A 19952-nucleotide genomic window follows, 5' to 3' on the forward strand; every position below is an offset into this window, starting at 1 on the left:
TACTTGTGCATGGAGTATACCACTGAGTATATGACTGGGGGGGAGCACAGTTGAGAATATGACTGGGGGGGGGGAGCACAGGTGAGAATATGACTGGGGGGGGGAGCACAGGTGAGAATATGACTGGGGGGGGAGCACAGGTGAGAATATGACTGGGGGAGCACAGGTGTGAATATGACTGGGGGGGGGGGGGCACAGGTGAGAATATGACTCGGGGGAGCACAGGTGAGATAATGACTGGGGGAGCTCAGGTGAGAATATGACTGGGGGGAGCACAGGGGAGAATATGACTGGGGGCACAGATGAGAATATGACTGGGGGCACAGATGAGAATATGACTGGGGGGGGGGCACAGGTAAGGATAAGCCTGGGGGAAGCACAGGTGTGAATATGACTGGGGGGGCACAGGGGAGAATTTGACTGGGGGGAGCACAGGTGAGAATATGATTGGGGGGCACAGGTGAGAATATGACTGGGGGGGGCACAGGTGAGAATATGACTGGGGGGCACAGGTGAGAATATGACTGGGGGGGCACAGGGGAGAATATGACTGGGGGGAGCACAGGTGAGAATATGACTGGGGGGCACAGGTGAGAATATGACTGGGGGGCGCAGGTGAGAATATGACTGGGGGGGCACAGGTGAGAATATGACTGGGGGCACAGGTGAGAATATGACTGGGGGGCACAGGTGAGAATATGACTGGGGGGCACAGGTGAGAATATGACTGGGGGGCACAGGTGAGAATATGACTGGGGGGCACAGGTGAGAATATGACTGGGGGGGCACAGGTGAGAATATGACTGGGGGGCACAGGTGAGAATATGACTGGGGGAGCACAGGTGAGAATATGACTGGGGGAAGCACAGGGGAGAATTTGACTGGGGGGAGCACAGGTGAGAATATGACTGGGGGAGCACAGGTGAGAATATGACTGGGGGGGCACAGGTGAGAATATGACTGGGGGGGCACAGGTGAGAATATGACTGGGGGGGCACAGGTGATAATATGACTGGGGGGCACAGGTGATAATATGACTGGGGGGCACAGGTGAGAATATGACTGGGGGGCACAGGTGAGAATATGACTGGGGGGCACAGGTGAGAATATGACTGGGGGGCACAGGTGAGAATATGACTGGGGGGAGCACTGGGGAGAATATGACTGGGGGCACAGATGAGAATATGACGGGGGAGCGCAGGTGACAATATGACTCGGGGGAGCTCAGGTGAGAATATGACTGGGGGCACAGATGAGAATATGACTGGGGGAGCTCAGGTGACAATATGACTCGGGGGAGCACAGGTGAGAATATGACTGGGGGGCACAGGTGAGAATATGACTGGGGGGAGCACAGGTGACAATATGACTCGGGGGAGCACAGGTGACAATATGACTCGGGGGAGCTCAGGTGAGAATATGACTGGGGGGAGCACTGGGGAGAATATGACGGGGGAGCGCAGGTGATAATATGACTCGGGGGAGCTCAGGTGAGAATATGACTGGGGTCACAGATGAGAATATGACTGGGGGAGCTCAGGTGACAATATGACTGGGGGAGCACAGGTGAGAATATGACTGGGGGGAGCACAGGTGACAATATGACTCGGGGGAGCACAGGTGAGAATATGACTGGGGGGCACAGGTGAGAATATGACTGGGGGGGAACTCAGGTGAGAATATGACTGGGGGGAGCACAATGGAGAATATGACTGGGGGCACAGATGAGAATATGACTGGGGGGAGCACAGGTGAGAATATGACTGGGGGAGCACAGGTGAGAATATGACTGGGGGGAGCACAGTTGTGCCGGCTCCTCTCCTGGACTGAAATGGCTTCCTCTGATTTCACCGCACACTGTGAGCTTCTCACCATGTGTATTAGAAGCTGCAGCAAGTCGGGTAGAGCCCCGCCCTCATTTCCTGGCTTGAGGACGTGGAAAGGTGCGTTTTTTTTCCTGCACTGTCATTCTCGCCCTCCCGGATATTTTCTTCTGTTATTGGGACTCCCGGTTGATATCTTGGTCTCTATCCCGGATGTTCTCCTTTGTCCCTCGGCAGAATTATTGGCATGCCGATTGCGTTTGTGGTCGGTGCCGGCTGGAAAGCCGTGTAAGTGATTGAGATTCTTGTATTTACAGCCCAGGCATTAGCCTATTGTTTGCATTGGCCGCCTTTTGGTATGCAGAACGCTAACCCGCCGCCGCTGTTAACATGCTGACATTTTGTGCGGGCGGACGGGGAGCCTTGTAATGTGTTCCCTGCATTTCATTACCAGGTGTGGGAAATTCATTTTGATTCTTGCAGAAAAACAAGTTTGAGATTAGACCGCCGGAACCTTGGAAATGGCTTTTCCTTCAGAGTCGGACTCAGTGAGGGGGTTATATATAGCTCTGTCGGGTTCTATAGGCCGGCCTGTATTGGTAATTCCTCTCCGAGATTTTCTCCTGAACATTATTAGCTGCTGTTGTGTTAATTCACTATGCAGATTCCAGACAGATATGGGGGGGGGGGGGGTGACGAGTGCGAGATCAGGGGGTCTGCAAAAGGGTACAAAATCAGGAGGCTTACAATGTTGGTATAATGGGTACGGAATCAACAGGGGGCGCAGTGGGCATTAGAATCAGGAGGTTAGGGGTTAGAATGAATGCAGAATCGGGGGTCTGTTTTTGGGGGCAGAATGAGTGTGAGTGACTGACTTGTATAGCGCAGCAAATGCAAACTTAATCGCCTCAAGGCGCTTTTCATCCAAAGTCGTACCGGTCCTTCAGAAGAGGTGGGTCTTTAGTTTTTTCCTAAAGGCCTGATGGTTTCCTCCAAGCGGATGGTAGTGGGTAGAGCATTCCAGAGCCGTGGTCCTTGGACCGAAAATCTGCGTTCTCCCTTCGATTTGTAGCAGGATTTAGGAATTTGGAGAAGGTTTTGGTTGGTTGACCGGAGAACGCGCTTGGTGACGTAGGGTTTTATTTTCTCGCTTAAGTATTGGGGAGCGTTCCCCTGTGTACATTTTGTGGGTGAGGCAGAGTGTCTTGAATGTCACCCGATCCTGTACGGGCAGCCAGTGGAGGGACCTCAAGACCACGGCTTTTTACCTGTTACCAGTCTCGCTGCCGTGTTCTGGACGACTTGTAGACGTGAAATCTGGTATTTTGGTAGTCCTAAATAGAGGGAGTTTGCGTAGTCGAGTCTTGAGTTGATGATCGTTCCCACCACTACTGCCGTGTCCTCTTCCGGGATGAAGGGGATGAGTCTACGTAGCATGCGGAGCAGATGATGAGAACCGCTGATGACTGATCCTATCTGTGCATTCATTGTGCAAAATAAGGGAGTCTACAGCAGGGGGGCAGAATGGGTGCGAAATCATAGGGTCTGCAAATGGGGGGCAGAATTTGCGTGTAATCAAGGGGGGGGTCAGAAAATAAGGGCTGATGGGTTCAAAATCACGGGATCTGCAACAGCGGCAGAACTGGCACGGAATCGGGGATCTACAATAGCGATAGAATTGGTACAAAAATTTAGGGTGTCTACAATGGAGGTAGAATGGGCACAGAATCAGGGGGTCTGCAGATGGGGGCAGGATCAAGGGGTCTACAAAAAAATGCAAAAAATCGGGATGTCTACAATGAGAGTGAAATGGGCTCAAAATCGGAGAGTATTCAATAGGGGAAGAACCGAAAGAAACCCCAATCTACTATTCTAGTCGGATGGTGACACGTTACCCAGCATCACTGACATGTTGTTAAAGGGAATCGGCCTAGATTGGAAACATGTCGCATATATATTAATGAGAGTGCTAGAAAACTATTGGGTTCCAAATATAAATTGTATTATTCACATTATCCATTACAAAGCCAACACCTTTTGAGATTTCCAAGCAACCCCCCTGTAACGGTATGGCCCGTGGGACACAGAGGCTCTTGAAGGATGCAGGGTACTCCTGTGTCAGCTTCACCAATGACTCCTGTGTCTAGGGTCATCCTATGTCCACTAGGGGCGTAGGATGACTGAGAAATTATATCTTGAATTACATGAGATGGGACAGTAAGGATAATTCACAATGTATTGCAGGATATCTTGAAATATTACATGTGGTTAATTCTGAACCCAACAGGTCAATAATAGTGTGATTCATTCAATGTGGGGACACTTACTGTTAAGGTGTTAATTAAGTTTGGCTCCTAAGATATTTCATTGTGTGATGCTAATTAACACTGTATTGTGTGAAAGGTTCTACTGATGATAATTAGGTAGATTCACGTAGAGATGCCTAAACTTGCGGCGGCGTAGCTTAGCGTGTTTAGGCTACGCCGCCGTAAGTTAGCTAGGCAAGTACACGATTCACAATGTGCTTGCCTGCTAAGTTACGGCGGCGTAGCCTAAAGCAGGCGGGCGTAAGGGCGCCTAATTCAAATGTGTGTAAGGGGGGCGTGTTTTATGTTAATGGAGCTTGACCCTACGTTTTTTTTAACTGCGCATGTGCCTGGCGCCTACATTTCCCAGTGTGCATTGCGGCTAAGTACGCTGCACAGGCTTATTGATTTCGACATGGACGTAAATCGCTATTCGCGGACGACTTGCGCAAACGACGTAAAAATTTTGAATATCGAAGTGGGAACGGCGGCCATACTTTAACATTACTATTCCATCTAATAGATGGAATAACTTTAGGCCTGATAATGCCTTACGGAAACGGCGTAAATGTACTGCGGCGGCCGGGCATACGTTCGTGAATCGGCGTATCTACTAATTAACATATTCTACGCCGACCGCAATGGAAGCGCCACCTAGCAGCCAGCCTCAATATTGCAACCTAAGATAGGACGGCGCAAGCCGTCGTATCTTAGATATGTTTAAGCGTATCTCTGTTTGAGAATACACTTAAACATAAGTCGGCGTAGATTCTGAGTTAGGTCGGCTTATCTACTGATAACCCGGCCTAACTCTTTTTGAATCTACCTAAATATGTGTTGTGAGTTAGCACACTCTAAAGGTCAGACGTCTGACTTATGTTTACTAAAGGAATGTGTATTGTGTAGCAGGTGAGAATAGCTTATCGCGGAGTCAGAATGTCTGTCTAAGATGTGGATTAAGGGGGACTCGTTGGTACCCATTGTATGATGGTGTGGGTGGAGTGTGTCATTGTCCCTTTGATTGCTGCAGCATGCTTTTTGGTTGCTAACGTTACACGCCATCACTGACATGTTTTTAAAGGGAATCGGCCTAGATTGGAAACATGTCACATATACAGGGAGTGCAGAATTATTTGGCAAGTTGTATTTTTGAGGATTAATTTTATTATTGAACAACAACCATGTTCTCATTGAACCCAAAAAACTCATTAATATCAAAGCTGAATATTTTTGGAAGTAATTTTTAGTTTGTTTTTAGTTTTAGCTATTTTAGGGGGATATCTGTGTGTGCAGGTGACTATTACTGTGCATAATTAATAGGCAACTTAACAAAAAAAAAATATATACCCATTTCAATTATTTATTTTTACCAGTGAAACCAATATAACATCTCAACATTCACAAATATACATTTCTGACATTCAAAAACAAAACAAAAACAAATCAGTGACCAATATAGCCACCTTTCTTTGCAAGGACACTCAAAAGCCTGCCATCCATGGATTCTGTCAGTGTTTTGATCTGTTCACCATCAACATTGCGTGCAGCAGCAACCACAGCCTCCCAGACACTGTTCAGAGAGGTGTACTGTTTTCCCTCCTTGTAAATCTCACATTTGATGATGGACCACAGGTTCTCAATGGGGTTCAGATCAGGTGAACAAGGAGGCCATGTCATTAGTTGTTCTTCTTTTATACCCTTTCTTGCCAGCCACGCTGTGGAGTACTTGGACGCGTGTGATGGAGCATTGTCCTGCATGAAAATCATGTTTTTCTTGAAGGATGCAGACTTCTTCCTGTACCACTGCTTGAAGAAGGTGTCTTCCAGAAACTGGCAGTAGGACTGGGAGTTGAGCTTGACTCCATCCTCAACCCAAAAAGGCCCCACAAGCTCATCTTTGATGATACCAGCCCAAACCAGTACTCCACCTCCACCTTGCTGGCGTCTGAGTCGGACTGGAGCTCTCTGCCCTTTACCAATCCAGCCACGGGCCCATCCATCTGGCCCATCAAGACTCACTCTCATTTCATCAGTCCATAAAACCTTAGAAAAATCAGTCTTGAGATATTTCTAGGCCCAGTCTTGACGTTTCAGCTTGTGTGTCTTGTTCAGTTGTGGTCGTCTTTCAGCCTTTCTTACCTTGGCCATGTCTCTGGGTATTGCACACCTTGTGCTTTTGGGCACTCCAGTGATGTTGCAGCTCTGAAATATGGCCAATCTGGTGGCAAGTGGCATCTTGGCAGCTGCACGCTTGACTTTTCTCAGTTCATGGGCAGTTATTTTGCGCCTTGGTTTTTCCACACGCTTCTTGCGACCCTGTTGACTATTTTGGATGAAACGCTTGATTGTTCGATGATCACGCTTCAGAAGCTTTGCAATTTTAAGAGTGCTGCATCCCTCTGCAAGATATCTCACTATTTTTGACTTTTCTGAGCCTGTCAAGTCTTTCTTTTGACCCATTTTGCCAAAGGAAAGGAAGTTGACTAATAATTATGCACACCTGATATAGGGTGTTGATGTCATTAGACCACACCCCTTCTCATTACAGAGATGCACATCACCTAATATGCTTAATTGGTAGTAGGCTTTCGAGCCTATACAGCTTGGAGTAAGACAACATGCATAAAGAGGATGATGTGGTCAAAATACTCATTTGCCTAATAATTCTGCACTCCCTGTATATTAATGAGAGTGCTAGAAAACTATTGGGTTCCAAATATAAATTTTATTATTCACAGTATCCATTACAAATCCAACACCTTTTGAGATTTCCGAGTAACCCCCTTCATCGGGAGAATAACTTAGAAAGTAAAAAAAAAATCAAATTCACTCCCTTTCTCAGGTCTTTAAATGTTGGACATCAGAAGGCCACGTGTAGGACGTGTTTGAATGCCTTCCTCACAGTGAGGCTTGTGAGGAGGTACTGGACCCATCTTCCTCTGGCTGTGCCGGTGACTTGTCAGTATTGTTCCCCTATCCAGATGGTTCCTGTAAGGACTGCGCAGACGCAATCCTTGCCAACGGAAATCTCCGAACCTCGGCCGGCATCCAGGCTTATTCCTTAACATCCCAGTGGATTGGAGGAAGTTAAAAAAAAGAGCCAGGAGGCCGAGCGAGCGGAGCGACTGGCCACTTTCCTCAAATTCCCCATCGCCCTGGATGCCGGCCGAGGTTTGGAGATTTCCGTCGGCAAGGATTGCGCCTGCGCAGTCCTTACAGGAACCATCCTGATAGCCGGAACCATATTGGCAGATCACCGGTCTTACCCTCTGTTATGATTCATCACACTATTTTGAGGCCTAAACCTGTGCAAATCTGTGAGGAACACATTAGGGAATGCATCCTACACATGGGCTTTCCTCTGCATTTGGCAACACTCTCCAACAGATATACATTATGGCAACTGATAGTTCTCCATAAATCCTGGGAATGAAGCCATTCAAGCCATGTTGCACACAGACAATTCCAGGTAGAGCTTAGGTGGTCCTCACAAACCCTCGTACACCTTCCTTTATTGCAGGGCTTGACAAATTTACTTTGAAACTAGGAGCCAGCTAAAAAAAGTTAGGAGCCAGTTTTTTTTTTTTTTAACGAACACCATTTTTTTCCTATAACCAAAATAACTGATCTTAAATATACACAGAAAACTGTTTCCATCTTTGTGGGGGAGGGGTGTGTAAATGGAACTAAAGCTGTTCCAACCAGCTGCCCCACAATCCCTGTCCGCTCATCGTTATGGGCACCAGATCAAGCCCGCAACTCCTTCAACCAGTTCCCAGTTCCCAGTTATCAGGCAGGGGAAGCCCTCGGCGCAGCCAGTGACTGCTTGTAGCAGCCCCGGCCACCAGAAGAAGGCACCAGTTCCCCTGCAGTATGAGCAATGTAAGGGCAATCCCCTCAGTCAACAGAGCGAGCAGTTCACCTCGCTTCAGCAGGCCGCAAAGCCGCGGCCTCAATTACTGGCCCGGATCAGCATCTTAGTCCGCGCACCCGCCAGGTGGGGGGGGGAATGGGGTCTTGCATGGGGACAAGACACCTGCCGCAGTCTAGCCCAGGCACCAGGCCGTTAATTCTAGGCGCCAATGCGACCTGGCGATTGGTGTTTGTCGAGCCCTGCTTTGTTGTATTTATTTCCTAATTTCACGGGTCTGTGTTCTAACACTCCTATTTTTTTTTTTTTTGCCTCCTGCAGGTTACGTGTTCTGTATGTTACATCGCCTACCGGAACAGCACGACTGCACATTCGACCACATGGGCCGCGGACGCGAGGAGGCCATTATGAAGATGGTGAAACTAGACCGCAAAGTGGGCAGGTCCTGCCAGCGCATCGGCGAAGGGTGTTCCTGAGTGCCACAACCTCCAACCAAATGCTGTTTCTCTTAGTTCACTAATGTTAGCCTTATTTAGGACAAAGTCAAGCAGGCTCTCACTACTGAGCAAGTGACAGACTACAGCCAGTCAGGTTCCTTCCTATTTTTATTTTTAAAACAAAAAAAAAAACTGTGCAGGTACTATGAAAGAATTTGAAAGAATGGTAGTGGATAAATGTTGGCCAGGCAGCCGTCTCGCCGGCCATTATGAAACCACCAGAAGTTTATTTAATGTTATAGGTAACGCTATGTTCATGTTTTCCGTTACAGTTTTAAAAAAAAAGTCATAAAAGTCGTTTTCCAGACTGTTCTATCGCTGGTCCATCTCCTTCACTTTTTGTTTTGTTTTGACACAGATTCCGATCATGGATTACTAAACGCTACATTTTTCTTGTTTTTACGTCCATCGTTGTGTGATAGCGAAAGATCCTGTTGGTCGCTTCTGTCTTTATAGCATTGCGCGTTTTGAGTGTTACTATTAACAGCATCAGGGATTTGATTGGGCAGGGACGACCTCCCAGTCAGGTTATCAGGTTATTTAAGTACCACCAAATTTAAAAAAAAACATTGGCATTCGCTGTCTTCTCATCAACCTCTCGTCGGACACGAATCGTTGCCATATCGCTCACTCGCCAACCAACGAAGGCGACTTTAGCAGTACAAAAGCTGACTACGACACACACCCCCCCCCCCCCCCCCCCAACCTCCCTGGTAGCCTTAACCTGATTGGCTTTTGTTTGCAATTTGCCAAGTGATGGTCTTTGTGGACAAATAAGGCTAACTTGCAGCACAATAGCCACGCTGAAGCCTACAGGCTACACTTTCTGTAGATATACCTATATCAAGAGGGGTGGGAGGGGCAGACATATTTGTAGCAAACGAAATGCAGTAACACTGTTGAGGAACAACCACATCCAACCCCCTCCTTTTTAGAGTTTTCACAATCCTTCGCCTCCAACGTTAAGCTTGTGAAACAAAAAAAAAAAAAGGGCTAGTCGGCCATGACTCTATGCAGCTTGGGGGTGGGAGATCTGTAAGGGGCTCGGGAGAAAAATAATAAATAAAAAATGTATGTAGTAAATGAGAGCTGACTGGTTTAATCCATGCAATCCCCAAGAGAGAGAGATCTTTTTAAGGTGGGTGAAGGTGACCATCATCAGAATGAAGAAGAAAGCCTTTACTTACCGAGAAGTTTTTATAAAAAGAACCTCAGAGGAGGTCCTTTCGAGTATCTCTCTCCTAAATGAGAGCTGACTGGTTTAATCCATGCAATCCCCAAGAGAGAGAGAGAATCTTTTTAAGGTGGGTAAAGGTGACCATCATCAGAATGAAGAGGAAGCCTTTACTTACCAAGAAGTTTTTATAAAAAGAATCTCAGAGGAGGTCCTTACGAGTATCTCTCCTAAATGAGAGCTGACTGGTTTAATCCATGCAATCCCCAAGAGAGAGGGAGAATCTTTTTAAGGTGGGTGAAGGTGACCATCATCAGAATGAAGAGGAAGCCTTTACTTACCAAGAAGTTTTTATAAAAAGAACCTCAGAGGAGGTCCTTACGAGTATCTCTCTCCTAAATTAGATCTGACAGGTTTAATCCATGCAATTTCCAAGAGAGAGAGAATCTTTTTAAGGTGGGTGAAGGTGACCATCATCAGAATGAAGAGGAAGCCTTTACTTACCGAGACGTTTTTATAAAAAGAACCTCAGAGGAGGTCCTTACGAGTATCTCTCTCCTAAATGAGAGCTGACTGGTTTAATCCATGCAATCCCCAAGAGAGAGAGAATCTTTAAGGTGGGTGAAGGTGACCATCATCAGAATGAAGAGAAAGCCTTTACTTACCTAGAAGTTTTTATAAAAAGAATCTCAGAGGATGTCCTTACGAGTATCTCTCTCCTAAATGAGATCTGACTGGTTTAATCCATGCAATCCCCAAGAGAGAGAGAATCTTTTTAAGGTGGGTGAAGGTGACCATCATCAGAATGAAGAGAAAGCCTTTACTTACCAAGAAGTTTTTATAAAAAGAATCTCAGAGGAGGTCCTTACGAGTATCTCTCTCCTTTATTACTGTCTTAAAGGCTCAGTCGAGCTCACTATTCTCTAAGACTGTTTCACATCAAAGTTGTTGTGTTTTTTTTTTTTTTTTTTCGTTTTTTCGTGATCCCGTTCCTCATTATTGACGGCACTTTGACAAAAACAAATTCATTTTTTTTTATGCGTGTTTAAAAATCACCCTTTGCTAGTAAATCGCTAATGACTGTTTTTTAACTTGTCGAAGAATTCATACACCCGTTTTCGTTTTTTTTTCACGTCTGTCTGCACTTACGCACTCAAGGGAATTGCAGTCGTGGTTTGTTTTTTTTAAGTTATTGTCAGTCGTTTCAAGGAAGATAGAGAGAGAGAAGAGAGTAAGGTGGTTTTTAGGAAAGTTTTATTTTTTAAAGAGAGCTGATGGCTTGTCCCGAAGAATTCTGACCTGTGACCAACTATTTGTATCCATATAGCATGATTAAAAAAAAAGAAGGGTTGTGTGATCCCCACCTTTTATTTTTGTTTTATCACAAATAAGAGTTTTTCAGTTTCATGTTTTCTTTCAGGAAACAACCTTCTCTCAACAGTTTTTGAGGGATCCACGGATCTTCTGCGGTTGTCCGTCTTGGATAAAAAAAATAATAATAAAGGCCACAAAACCACTATGTTTTTCACAGATAAATCCAGTAGACTCCCTCATTAGGTTTATATACCTAGCACTCAGAGGACCCCTAGAAACCCAACTCCCCCCCCCCCCCCCCCCCCCACTTCCTTTAACATTGAAGATAAGAGGCCTCGTCCTCGTTTCTACGATTTTTCTGGGCACAAGGTTAAATAGAAAAAAAAAAAAAGGTGGCTGAAGAGCAAACACTACCGCGAATATTGTGGATTACGGACAGTTTGCCACATGCTGATATTTTATTGGGTTGTTCCTTTGCAGTATCTGTTCTGTGAAGTTTGTTAAATGTAAGGAAAAAACAAATAATTAAATAAAAAAAAGTTTAATTTCTTGTATCTTTAAAAAGAAAAAAAAAAGAAAAAAAATCTTATTTAACCATTTTTTTGTGTTCTAGATATACTTAACACATGTAGCCTAGAACTGTTTTAGTTTAACATTGTAAAAAGAAAAATATTAAAAAAAAAAACAAAAAAAAACTTCTTGTAACTTTATTCTTTCTCCCCTTCCTTCTGAAAGAAAAAAAAAAAAACATTAAACAAATGAGATTGAATTTTGACAGCTTTGGCTATTTTTATTTTCCTTTTAAAATGCTTTTTTTTGTGTTTGGGGGATTCGGATAAAGAAAACTGTAATGGCTGCTTGAAAAAAATTACGATAGGAGATATGTCAATTTTCTTTGATGTAATCTTTCCCCACCTATATGGGAGAAAAAAAAAACACTGTGGGGCAGATCCACAAAGATCTGCCCCGGCGCATCGTATCTGAGATACGCTACGCCACCGTACCTTACCTGGCTTTGGTTCGAATCCATAAAGATTTTGCGCCGTAAGTTACAGCGGCGTAGTGTATCTCAATCGGCGTAACGGCGTGGAATTCAAATTGGGGCGGGTAGGGGGCGTGTCATTTAAATGAAGCGCGTCCCCGCGCCGAACGAACTACGCATGCGCCGTCCCTAAATGTCCCGCCATGCATTGCGCGAAATGACGTCGCAAGGACGTCATTGGTTTTGACCTGGACGTAATTTACGTCCATCCCGATTCACGAACAACTTCTGCAAAAAACAAAAAAAAATTGGAAATTATACGCGGGAACGACGGCCATACTTAACATTGAGTACGCCACGAAATAGCAGCTTTAACTATACGCCGAAAAAAGCCGACTAGAGACGACGTAAAGGAATGCGCCGGCTGCTCGTACGTTCGTGGATCGTCGGAAATAGCTCATTTGAATACTTGACGTGGAAAACTAAGGGAACGCCACCCAGCGGGCGCCGAAAAATTGCATCTTAGATACGAAGGCGTACGCAGACGTACGCCTGTCAGATCTAACCCAGATGCCGTCGTATGTTGTTTTGAGGATTCAAAACAACGATACGACGCGGGAAATTTGAAAGTACGCCGGCGTATCAGTAGATACGCCGGCGTACTCTCTCTGTGGATCTGCCCCTGTGAGTTCAACCACACTGGTCTTTTTAACCACTTAAGACCCGGACCTTTAGACAGCTAAAGGCCCAGGCCAGGTTTTGCGATTCGGCACTGCGGCGCTTTAACAGACAATTTCGCGGTCGTGCGACGTGGCTCCCAAACAAAATTGGCGTCCTTTTTTACCCACAAATAGAGATTTCTTTTGGTGGTATTTGATCACCTCTGCGGTTTTTATTTTTTGCGCTATAAACAAAAAAAGAGCGACAATTTTGAAAAAAATGCAATATTTTTTACTTTTTTCTATAATAAATATCCCCAAAAATATATAAAAAAACTTTTTTTTTCCTCAGTTTAGGCCGATACGTATTCTTCTACCTATTTTTGGTAAAAAAAAATCGCAAAATTTATAGCGTTTACAAAATAGGGGATAGTTTTATTGCATTTTTATTAATTAGCGATTTTTTCCGTGACTGCGACATTATGGCGGACAATTTTGACACATTTTTGGGACCATTGTCCTTTTCACAGCAAAAAATGCATTTAAAATGCACTGATTACTGTGAAAATGACAATTGCAGTTTGGGAGTTAACCACAAGTGGGTGCTGAATGGGTTAAGTGTGACCTCATCTGTGTTTCTAACTGTAGGGGGGGCGGGCTGGACGTGTGACGTCATTGATCGTGTTTCCCTATAACAGGGAACACACAATGGATGACGGCGCCACAGTGAAGAACGGGGAAGCTGTGTTTACGCACAGCTATCCCCGTTCTTCAGCTCCGGGGACCGATCGCTGGACTCCAACGGCGATCGGGTTAGCGGGTCACGGAGCTTCCTACCGGGTCGTGGGTGCGCACCCGTGACCCACGGCTGGGCACTAGCACAGGGCGTACCTGTACGTGCACGTGCCCAGCCGTGCCATTCTGCCGACGTAAATGTGCAGGAGGCGGTCCTTAAGCGGTTAAATAATGTCAAACAAAGCTATCCCATTTAGGGGATCTTCACAAGGACCATATACACTTTCTGGCCACTTTATTAGGTACACCTTGCTAGTATCGGGTTGGACCCCCTTTTGCCCTTACTCTCTTTTTCAGAACTGCCTTAACCTCTTGACAACCAGACCAAATCTGGCACTTCGCTCCTCCTACATGTAAAAATCATTTTTTTTTTTGCTCGAAAATTACATAGAACCCCCAAACATTATATATGTTTGTTTTTTTAGCACCCTAGAGAATACAATGGCGGTCATTGCAACTTTTATTTTTGCACGGTATTTGCGCAGCAATTTTTCAAACACGTTTTTTTGGGGAAAGAAAAATGTTTCATGCTTTAAAAAAAAAAACAGTAAAGTAAGCCCAATTGTTTTGCACAATGTGAAAGATGAAGTTACGCCGAGTAAATAGATACCCAACACGTCACGCTTCAAAATTGCACACGCTCGTGGAATGGCGCCAAACTTCTGTACTTAAAAATCCCCATAGGCGACATTTTAAAATGTATTACTGGTTACATGTTTAGAGTTACAGAGGAGGTCTAGGGCTAGAATTATTGCTCTCGCTCTAACGTTCGCGGCGATACCTCACGTGTGGTTTGAACACCGTTTTCATATGTGGGCGGTACTTGCGTATGAGTTTGCGTCTGCGTTAGCGCACACGGGGACAGGGGCACTTTAAAAAGAAATGTTTTTTTTATTATTGTTAATTTAAAAAATTTTATTTTGACACTTTAAAAAAAAAAAGATCACTTTTATTCCTATTACAGGGAATGTAAACATCCCTTGTAATAAGAATATGACATGACAGGTCCTCTATACAGTGAGATATGAGGTCAATAAGACCCCACTAGGCTGGGAAGCCTAAAATAAATAAAAAAAAAGATCACCGCTCCCTAGCTGAGGCAGCGCAGTTTTTTTTAATGCAGAGTGACGTCATAACATCGCGCCCGGCCTCTGACGATCATAGAGACTCTTAGCCAGATTAATGTAGAGATACGACGGCGTATCAGTAGATACGCCGTCGTAACTCCGAATCTGCGCCGTCGTATATTTAAGTGCATTCTCAAATTGAGATACGCTTAAATGTAGCTAAGATACGACCGCCTGTGCCGTCGTATCTTAGCTGACTATTTACGCCGGACGCTAGGGGCGTGTACGATGATTTACGCCTAGAATGCGTAAATCAGCGAGATACGCCTATTCACGAACGTACGCTTGCCCGTCGCAGTAAAGATACGCCGTTTACGTAAGGCGTTTTCAGACCTAAAGATATTCCACCAAAAAGATGGCGCAGCCAATGTTAAGTATGGACGTCGGAACCGCGTCAAATTTTTTAATTTTGTTTGCGCAAGTCGTCCGTGAATGGGGCTGGGCGTAATTTACGTTCACGTCAAAACCAATAAGTCTTTGCGGCGTAATTTGGAGCATGCGCACTGGGTTAGGTCCACGGATGGCGCATGCGCCGTTCGTTAAAAACGTCATTTACGTGGGGTCATGCTTTATTTACATAAAAAACGCCCACCTCTTCACAATTTGAATTGGGCGCGCTTACGCCGGCACATTTACGATACGCCGTCGTAACTTAGGACGCAAGTGCTTTGTGAATACAGCACTTGCCTCTCTAACTTACGGCGGCGTAGCGTATATGAGATGCGCTGCTCCCGCCTAAAGTTAGGCACACCTACGTGAATCCAGCTATCTAGCAATTATCTGGTCTGCCTGAAATCTCTATGGTCAAGAACCGGGGCCAGCGGATCCGTTCTCCGACTCGCCGATCACACAGGTGAGTCGGTATAAGCACCGGAGGGAAGCGGGGGCATCCGCTTTCACTGCCCGTAAGAACAATCAAGCGGCGGTACAGCCGATTTGATTGTACTTATGGTTATAGGGAATGGCCGTCTGAAACCGACAATATCTGAATGATGCCTGTAGCTGCACCCATCATTCAGATATAACACCACAAAGCCGAGGATGTCTTTGGACATTAGGCGGTCGTCAAGTGGTTAAAGCGACACTAAAGGTTCCCTTTTAAAAAAAAAAAAAACATATCATACTTACCTCCACTGTGCAGTTCGTTTTGCACAGAGTGGCCCCGATCCACCTGTTCTGGGGTCCCACGGCGGCTCTCACGGCTCCTCCCTGCATTAGGTATTCCCCTCTGGAAAGCGCTCTCCCGAGGGGGTTACCTTGCGGGCGCGCTCCTGTGTCATACACTCGGCGTCCATAGACGCCGAGTGTATGACTCGGCCCCACCCCTGCATCATTGAATTTGATTGACAGCAGCGGGAGCCAATGGCTGCGCTGCTATCAATCTCTCCAATCAAAGCCGGGACTCCAAGGAGAGAAGGACGGCGGGGACTTGCCCACTGAAATTTGGGGCTCAGGTAAGTAAAACGTGGGGGCTGGGGGGCCGGACACTGCAAGGTGTTTTTTCACCTTAATGCATTCTTGGTGGAATAGATACAACAAGGTGCTGGAAACGTTCCTCAGAGATTTTGGTCCCTAGTGACATGATGGCATCACGCAGTTCCTGCAGATTTGTCGGCTTCACATCCATGATGCCAATCTCCCACCACATGCCAAAGGTGCTATGTTGGATTAAGATGTAGAGGCCATTGGAGGGCAGTGACCTCATTGTCCAGTGGTGAGATGATTGGAGGACAGTGACCTCATTGTCCAGTGGTGAGATGATTGGAGCTTTGTGACATGGTGACATTATCCTGCTGGAAGGAACCATCAGAAGATGGGGACACTGTAGTCATAAAGAATAAAAGAGTGGTGATGTCTGCGCTGTGTAACAAAGGGGGAGGGGGATTACCAAATAATGCACTCTAAATGCGTGAGAATAGAAAGACTGAGGCCCCGTACACACGTCCGAGGAACTCGACGTGCCAAACACATCGAGTTCCTCGTCGAGTTCAGTGTGGAAGCCGCCGAGATCTCGGCGGGCCGACTTTCCTCATTGAACAACGAGGAAATAGAGAACATGTTCTCTTTTCGGCCCGACGGCTTCCTCACTGAAAAGTGTACACACGACCGAGTTTCTCGGCAGAATCCAGCTCCGACCGAGTTTCTGGCTGAATTCTGCCGAGAAACTCGGTCGTGTGTACGGGGCCTAAGCCTTAAATATAACCACTGAGTGATCCAAATATCAAATCACAAATGCAACGTGAAATAAATAACACAATATAAATTAATAGCATAAGTACATATAGGCAGGGCTTTTTTTCAACAGGAAAGCGGGGGAACGCAGTTCCGGCACCTCCAGCTCTGAATGTATGTAATGGCAAGGGGTGCTGGGGTGTACTGGAGGGTCTATTGTTGCTGGAGGGATCTATTTTTACAGGGAAAGGGTCTATTGTTGCTAGGGAGATCAATTGTCACTGGTGGATCTATTGTTGCTGGGGGGCTCTTATGCTACTGGGAGACAATCATTGCTGGGAGACATCAACTGTTGATGGAGGGGTCTTTTGTTGCTGGGGGAGCTCCATTGCTGCTGGCTACAGAGGATCTATTTTATTTCCTATCATATACAAATTACTTAGCACCACAAATCGATTCTTGGTTCTGTATCCATTACTGAAAGGTGGGTAGGGGGTGGAACTAAAGAATGGTGCTCGGAGGTGGGTAGGGAGTGGAACCAAAGAATGGTGCCTGGAGGTGGGTAGGGGGTGGAACCAAAGAATGGTGCTCAGAGGTGGGTAGGGGGTGGAACCAAGGAATGGTGCTAGGAGGTGGGTAGGGAGTGGAACCAAAGAATGGTGCTCGGAGGTGGGTAGGGGGTGGAACCAAGGAATGGTGCTCGGAGGTGGGTAGGGAGTGGAACCAAAGAATGGTGTTCGGAGGTGGGTAGGGGGGTTGAACCAACGAATGGTGCTCAGAGGTGGGTAGGGGGTGGAACCAAGGAATGGTGATTGGAGGTAGGTAGAGGGTGGAACCAAAGAATTGTGCTCGGAGGTGGGTAGTGGGTGGACACAACAGGTGACTCGGAAGTAGAAAGTTCCTGCACCTATTCTCTGAGAAAAAAAGTCCTGCATATAGGAGCCAAAAAACTGGCATAGAAAAAACAAACGTGCAAAAAAGTTTATAATGAATGGAGGAAAATTAGTAAAAGTCTCTGAATGGTGATCCCAAAGCCAAGTGTTGAGGAATGAAAACTTCAAAGTGCAAAAAACACCTCCTGTGATTTTTTCAGCAGCTCACCTCACAGCTGTTGCTCAAACAGCCTGACAATCATCAAGTATCTACGCAGCCAATGGTACGGTATGTCTGAGAGTGCAGCTGAGGGACCCAATCCCAAATGTTCATATGTGAAGAGACAATAAGGGGTATATACTGTAGCCTAACTCCGTAACTCAGTGGGTGGCACAAATAGAGTGAGTGCATTGGTGTTTTTATCTAAGCGATGAAATAAAGGGCACATCTCCATGAGCGCCAGTTTTGCCAGTTTTTTTGCTCCTATATGTATTTATGGTATTAATTTATATTGTGTTATTTATTTCACTATGTTTCACGTTGCATTTGTTATTTGGATCACTCAGTGGTTATATTTAACCACTTAAGCCCCGGACCAATATGCTGGTTCAGGACTGCGTCGCTTTAACAGACAATTGCGCGGTCGTGCGACGTGGCTCCCAAACAAAATTGGCGTCCTTTTTTACCCACAAATAGAGCTTTCTTTTGGTGGTATTTTATCACCTCTGCGGTTTTTATTTTTTGCGCTATAAACAAAAATAGAGCGACAATTTTGAAAAAAATTCAATATTTTTTACTTTTTGCTGTAATAAATATCCCCCAAAAACATATATAAAAATATTTTTTTTCCTCAGTTTAGGCCGATACGTATTCTTCTACCTATTTTGGGTAAAAAAAATCGCAATAATCGTTTATCGGTTGGTTTGCGCAAAATTTATAGCGTTTACAAAATAGGGGATCATTTTTTTGCATTTTTATTTTTTTTATTTTTTTTACTAGTAATGGCGGCGATCACCGATTTTTTTTCGTGACTGCGACATTATGGTGGACACTTCGGACAATTTTGACACATTTTTGGGACCATTGTCATTTTCACAGCAAAAAATGCATTTAAATTGCATTGTTTATTGTGAAAATGACAGTTGCAGTTTGGGAGTTAAACACAGGGGGCGCTGTAACATTTAGTGTTCACTTAGTGTGTGTTTACAACTGTAGGGGGGTGTGGCTGTAGGTCTGACATCATCGATCGAGTCTCCCTATAAAAGGGATCACTCGGTCGATGCGCCGCCACAGTGAAGCACGGGGAAACCGTGTTTACATACGGCTCTCCCCGTTCTTCAGCTCCGGGGAGCGATCGCGACGGAGCGGACCCGACCTCCGCATGTACCGGGGGGGGGGGGGGGGGGGTCCCGATCGGACCCCCCACCCACGTCTAGGCAGGCACGTACAGGTACGTTGATGTGCCTGTCCGTGCCATTCTGCCGACGTAAATGTACATGAGGAGGTCGGGAAGTGGTTAAGGCTTAGTCTTTCTATTCTCACGCATTTAGAGTGCATTATTTGGTAATCCCTCCCCCCCCCTTTGTTACACAGCGCAGACATCACCACTCTTTCATTCTCGATATTTTTTTTACTTAGGATAGTTTACCAGGTGTCTGCAGCAGTGCCCCCTAGTTTTAGTTTTTTGGCAGCGCAGGAGTACTTGTTTACATGTAGTCATAAAGAGGTGGACATGGTCATCAACAATAGAAAAAATGTAGTTGCGCTATAATAAATGGAAAAACTATATAAACTATAACAAGAGTCAAAAAATATTAAATGAAGCAATGACAGCTGTGTAAATCATGTGTTCAGTGAAGTCCAAAGATAAAACACAATTGAAATAAATTCTTCAGTAGTTCAAATTATAATTCAAATTGTTGAAAAAAAATCCACCACCAAAAGTGAAGACACCACAAGGAATGCAGGCTTACCAGATGGCAAGCAAAGATGGCTTGCGGCTGTAAACCCCAGCTCGGGCCTTTAGTCATGGACTGCAGCACACACCAGTGGAAATGGATCCTCAAGGCACAGATGTCACCAGATGCATGGGATGCCCAAAAAATAATGGGACTCACAATAGTGAAATACCGTTGTATAAAGTGTAAGATTTAATGAGATAAAACACTTACAAAAGATCGATCACATAGAAGCATAAAATAAAGCCGGCCGGCTTTAAAGCGGGGGTTCACCCCAAATTTTTTTTTTTTAAATTACATCTAGCAGAGCCAGCATACTAAGGACATTACATTTTGGCAGGTCATTTTTTTTTTGTCTGTACATATATCCTGATGTTGTCCAGGGCTTCCGGGTTCCGATG

At 45.4% G+C, this 19952-nt stretch overlaps 1 protein-coding gene across 1 annotated transcript in view; it reads left to right on the top strand.

Moving 5' to 3' along the window:
- ZFAND3 (zinc finger AN1-type containing 3) overlaps positions 1-9479 on the top strand; it is a 264478-nt gene extending 254999 nt beyond the window's left edge. The window contains exon 6 of the mRNA XM_040351809.1: positions 8322-9479. Within this exon, the coding sequence (XP_040207743.1) occupies positions 8322-8476 (155 nt within the window). The 3' untranslated portion in view covers positions 8477-9479. The remainder of the gene's footprint in view (positions 1-8321) is intronic.
- The last annotated feature ends 10473 nt before the right edge of the window (positions 9480-19952 follow it).

This window comes from Rana temporaria, chromosome 4 (assembly GCF_905171775.1).
Source record: "Rana temporaria chromosome 4, aRanTem1.1, whole genome shotgun sequence".
NCBI lineage: Eukaryota > Metazoa > Chordata > Amphibia > Anura > Ranidae > Rana > Rana temporaria.